Source organism: Babylonia areolata, chromosome 24, assembly GCF_041734735.1.
Source record: "Babylonia areolata isolate BAREFJ2019XMU chromosome 24, ASM4173473v1, whole genome shotgun sequence".
Lineage (NCBI taxonomy): Eukaryota > Metazoa > Mollusca > Gastropoda > Neogastropoda > Buccinidae > Babylonia > Babylonia areolata.
Genome location: NC_134899.1, coordinates 32,963,996 through 32,969,995, shown reverse-complemented (window position 1 = coordinate 32,969,995; position 6,000 = coordinate 32,963,996). Strand labels below are relative to the sequence as shown.

Here is a 6,000-nt window from a genome sequence, read left to right as displayed (position 1 = left end):
GACAACTGACATCACATTTTATTTTAAGACAAAAATACACTGGTTAGTTTCATTATGTAAAATATATCATCAGCTAAATATCATTTGTGAAGAGAATCTAAGTACATGACTATGCTACACAGATGTCCTCATTCCAACTGGTGATAGTTCAGTCTAAATTTAGATTAAGCACACTGTCAAAGGACAAAGAGCAACCAGACCTTTCAAAAATACATGTTGTATTGAAAATAAATGTCTATATCATGTAAGCATTTCAAAATATGTTATTTCCCAGAATATCCATATCATTCATCATTCATTTTCTTGATAGCTAGCATTTCAAAATCTGTTATTTCCATGGTGTCTGGTCAACATCATTTGTTTTTCCTCCATTGCATGTTGGTCAGGTTGCTTTGTGATGAAAGGATACGCCCCTTTTCCTACAGAAATGGAATTATTATCCAAATGGGATTCAACAACAAAAGTAAAACAAAAGCTTTAAAAAGTGTCAACAAAACCTCCAAATTTTCAGCTTTCTAAATTTTGATTTCATATGAAATCACCAACTCTGTTCAAATAACTTTTGACAATGTCTGGAGCCCTCTCAAAATCTATCCAAAGCATTTTATTCTGGTGTCATGAATATGTTCAATTTTGGTTTAAACAGTATTCACATTCAAATGTTTCCACTGTTTTCACTAAATAGATACATCATATCGGAAATATGAGGCAGAATATGGTCCATCACAAAGACAAAAAAAAAAAAAAAAAAAAAGAAGAAAAAAAGAGGAGTTACACAGCACACTAAAAAAAACAACAACACAAATATCCCCAATAGTATAGGCAGTACCATAGTTTCATAAAAAGGCACATAAATTCATACACAAACAAAGTATGATCCTGTACACAGATGAAGCATATCTTTGCACTTTGCTAATCCAAGATTATGACATGACACAACACAGATACCATGGATGGACTTATCAAAACAGGCATTGAGATACACAAATGGAATTATAAAGACCAGTTGGCATGATTATCACAGCTTAGTTCTTCTCTTTTGGTTTTTCAGCAGTATAAACCCAAACCCAAAGTATTGTTTAAAAAAAATCCAAGTTCCAAAGTACTAGAAGAAAAAGATTTTTTTTTTAATATCACAGACACCAGACCAGTAAAAACTAGCAAGTTGTAGCTGCATCATATATATATATATATATATATATGGTGCAGACTAAATGATGCTTACTGGGAGCAGACAGCTCCCTCCTTCACACCTCTGTCCAGCACCTTTTTCTACACACTGCTTCTGTTGGAAAGCATTTGCCCTTCACATTCCATCATAACGCCACTGAGAAAATCTCTGCATATGCAAGAACAACAGTAAAAGTATTGTAAAAATAAAAATAAAAAAATAAAAAAAAAAGAAAGAAAAAGAAATTAAAAAAGAAGAAAAAAAAGAGTGAAGAAAACCTGTTTTCAAATGAAAACCTCTTACATTCCAAAATAAATTCTTGTAAAAGAGACCACCTGTTTTTGCATCAAGGATACCATCTGAAAGTGAAGATCTTTGTATTCTCCCACAAACACTGCTTTTGTTCAACCAGTACTTAGGGAACAAAGATGCAGAAGAGATTTTCCAGAACTAGTGTTTTCAAGACAGATGAAGTTCTGTAAATTAACAGGAAATGTTAAGAATGTTAGACAGCATTTTTTCTTCTTCAAAGTTGTAGGCAAGTGCTGAAAGAGTCAAACCATTTCAAAATATGTCTTGATTTGAAGCAGGTGAAATGGTTGGTCTGCTGTCTGTAATCATGCTGAGCATTTGATTTCTCATTTTGTTTGATGTAGATCTCAGTTCTTCAGGCTACTGGGGGGGAAGGAAGACAGTTTCTGGAGAGGATCAGTCTTCATGAATAAAAACGTTTACCTGTGATTCATAACTCAATACACGTCTTTCAGTTTCACTGTATTTTCACAGACACACGCATTCAAAAATTATCCTCTAGCACACCTACAATCACATATACTGTATCAAGGGAAGGGTGACATATGATTACAAAATAAGGTTGCTGTCTCCTCGGACAAGAAGGTATCTTAGTAACATACACAAACAGTGCAGAAGCCAGGGAAATGCCACTGGGGATCACCATCAGAGGACATCATGGGCGTACGATTTGAGTGAGGTGTATTCGCTGTCATAGCGGTCAGGTGACCGCTGCCGACCTGCACTCCCGGGGCGATACCTGAAACAAACGGTTTCTTTTAAGATTCTCACTTCAATCCACAGTGTGTATCATTACCACAACAGCACAGAAAGCGGTCACACATATCTTACTGCTCTGCAGACAGTAGTTTCAACAAAATGCCTCCATGGTTGAACCATCTGACAAAAGCTTAATCTACTTTCTTTTTTTTTCCCCTCCATGGTTGAACCATCAGATACATGTTTAGTCTACTTTCTTTTTTTTCCTTTTTCTTTCTTTTAACATTTTATTGGGGGTAAGGAGCTCAACTGTACCAATACAACTTGTGTATACATGAAACTGTCACGTTCATAGCACATTCTTCATTTCAGACTTCTTTTGCTCAGAACTTATAACCAGTTCCTATTCACACTGCATTCAATACATTTCAAATAGCTAAAAATGATAGTGCCTCTGATTATCCAGCTTCTGAATAATCACTGAACCAAACTTCCTTGTAGCAAATACAGTCTAATATCATCATCTTAGATGAACAGACTATAAATAAATAAATGAACATTACAGCAAATATATACATATATTTAAAAACAAAAAACAAAAAAAAGACCACCATCACAAACAGCAACAATCAAAAGTAACAAATTTTTCTGAAATCTTAAGCATTGATGACTATGATGTTTCTGAACCAGCCGCCGTGGCGAAGTGGTTAGGGTCGCAGACTGACGGCTGGGAGGATGCGGGTTTGAATCCCAGCGGAGGTGGGTTTTTCAGCCCGTGGCCGGCTCCTACCCAGAGTTGAGTGAGCTGTGGGCTTAAATGGGGAGACTGGGACCACACAGTCGAGTGTCATCTACTTCAAGGATGCGTGTTTGGGTGTGTTGCTCTAATTACCTGACTAACACTGCAAGTGTCTGTATCTCTCGGGCCTGGTTAACGCCAGGATATCATTATGACAGGAAGCGTAGAGTACAGCCTTGTCACGCAGTCCCAAACCAAAATGGACCTCCACAGCAACATCGTCATCGTCATCCTCCTCCTCCATCATCATCAATATAAACAAAACAGTCTCAAAGTCTGTGGCCTTTCATGCCCTGCTCTTATGGTGACCTCAGTTTCGATACCCCTCCACTTCCGTGCTTGGGGTGAGTCCTGTCAATGTTGTCAGTGTCTGCAGATTCATGGGGTGCTGTTGCTTGAGGGACGTGGTGGTGGTCTCCACTCTGGGAGGGACGCTCACTCAGTCTGGCTCCGCAACTAAGCCATTATTGTCATTAGTAGGGGGCTTAGTAGGTGGTGTCCTAAGTACGTTAAATCAGAACAGGCACCACTGAACACCACCGAAGTGACTCAGCAGCAGTGCAGGGTCTCCTCTGGTGTGTGGCCTCCTGGCGACCTAACATCGATGGCTCCCTGTGGACTGCCGACGCTGGAACTGCGACAGACGAACCTGGGTGTGGCCGTGTATGGGGCAATCTAAATGAGCGGCGTGGGAGTAATGCCACTGAAACGGTGCAGATGATGGGGCACCAAAAAAAAAAAGAAAAAAAAAAGATGTTTCTGTACTTCTCATTCACAAAGTTTATTATGGTGAAGGCAAAAAAACAAAAACCAATCACCAATTCAACAACCACCACAATAAAAAAAGCCCAAAAAACTATGTGCCTTACTAAACACCACTGTGTCTGTGCCCCAACTGAACACCACTGTTTATCTTACTTAACAATAACAATGGTAGTTCACAGAGAGTTAGTTGTAAAAAAGTCTGTTCTGTTTGTACAGGTGTGAATGAATAGACAAGTGAACTGATTGATACATTTAAAATGAAAAGTTATTTGTAATGGGTATGTGTGTGTTAGACATGGAAAAAAAAAGCACACACCTACACACACACACACACACTCACACACAAATACACACGCTCACACAAACACACATACAATCACACACAAATTTGCACGCACGCACACGCGCACACACACACAAACGCACACACATGCACACACACCAACACACACATGCACACACCAACACACACACACAACACACACACACACAGAGGCAACACAAAGAAAACCAGTCAGCTACAATAAAGTTACCGTGGTGGACTGCGGGACGGAGACCGTGACCCTGATCTCCCCCGCTCTCGACTGGAGTGTCTGCTGAAGGTGTCTGCAGTGTACTCAGCGATCATGATGGGGGGAGAGATTCCATTCCGCCTCAGTTCCTGCACTGCTCGCTCCCTGAGACCCACACCATCACCACCACATCAACCTCTGGATAATATGTTGGTTTTTTGTTGCTGTTTTATTTCTTAATCTTGTTGTTTGTTGATGTTTTTTTTTTTTTAACAAACATTTCATTCCAGACATTACTGCCACATCTGTCAAACTATTGCTTTTTTTTTTTTTTTTGCCTGAAGAAGAGCCTGTGGCTCGATACGTCTCCTCTTTTATCCCATGTAAGTTGACTTTTACCAAGATTCTTTTAGTCTACCTGTTACTATGACTTCCAAGGTTACAGGTTTTAAATAAAATGCTAAATTAATTACGTAATCTGCTAAGCAGCACAATGTGGAAAACAAAACAGGAGCAATCTGCACAAGCTTTCCAGCTGCCAAACCATATCAGCCTTTGCAGTGTCTATAAAATTCTGAATGAAACAGCAGATGCTGCAAAAGGTTTTGTTTCCATCTACTTGCACATCCAAATAATAATATTACTGTGCCCTATTTACACACATTCTGCAAAAGTAGGTACAATGCCAAAATATGGTGACATTAATTCTGACAATACAAAACCTCCCTGCAAGAAACATGAGGCAATGTTCCGAAACATGTTAAGTGTTTTCAGCTTGTGACCTATCAAACCCATTTTGTAGCCATACATGTCTTAAGCATTTTGATTAATCACAGATCTACTTACAATGGGATAAGACCATCAACCAAAGCTGCTGTTTCCCTGTATATTATATAAGCACACTGCATGACTTGACAGAAAAAGATTGCATGTTACAGCCAGTTGCATATATCTGATGTCAATACTGGGATCTTGAATCGACGTAACAATTTTATGAGATACTGACTATTATCAATATCCACAACATTATTCTGCTTTCATTATACTCTGTTCAGCATTCTTAGAAATGAATTATGTGCATCCATGGATTAAAAAAAAACACAACAAGAACAAAAAAACAACAACAAAGAAACACGACTGGCCCACTACCTTTCAAACCTTTCATTTGTGAGCTGTCGTCGTAGCCTTTCCACGTCCCCTTCCAGTTCCACATTTCGGGTTCTCAAAGACGCCACCTCCCGTGCCTGACTCTGACTGCCGGGGACATAAGCCATCAACCTTTCTGTCACTTGGTTATCATGCATCATAAACTCTTCTCAAACAGCATGGTGATTTAATCCAGTCACAATGATCCTGACTAACTGTTCATCAAGGACTATTTCAGACTGAAAATTACTCAAAATGAATGACGAACAATTTTCCATCATTTCATTAATATTTTGTCACAATTTTTATTGAAAAGTGTCAATGATGACCGAAAAAGAGTACTTTTTTTATGATGTCCAATATACTATCTCTCTCTCTCTCTCCATATATATATATATATATGTGTGTGTGTGTGTGTATGTGTGTGCGTGTGTGTGTGTGTGTGTATGTGTGTGTAACTGTATACATATACTGGCACCATAAAATACAGCTGCAGTTTAGCTACCTCCATTCAGTGGCTCAAGGTCCTTCAAAACTATATTTCAGCTTTGTTTTCTGTGAGGTTACACACACACACACACACACACATTTCATAT

General features: G+C 38.8%; 1 protein-coding gene across 2 annotated transcripts in view; it reads right to left on the bottom strand.

Annotated features, from left to right (window-relative positions):
- LOC143298807 (centrosomal protein of 135 kDa-like) overlaps positions 1 to 6,000 on the bottom strand; it is a 53,252-nt gene continuing 47,252 nt past the window's right edge. For both annotated transcript variants that reach the window (XM_076611782.1, XM_076611783.1), the window contains exons 20-22: positions 5,408 to 5,512; positions 4,280 to 4,423; positions 1 to 2,222 (exon numbers count right to left, since the gene is read on the bottom strand). In XM_076611782.1, coding sequence (XP_076467897.1) covers positions 2,129 to 2,222; positions 4,280 to 4,423; positions 5,408 to 5,512 — 343 coding nt within the window. In that variant the 3' untranslated portion in view covers positions 1 to 2,128. The remainder of the gene's footprint in view (positions 2,223 to 4,279; positions 4,424 to 5,407; positions 5,513 to 6,000) is intronic.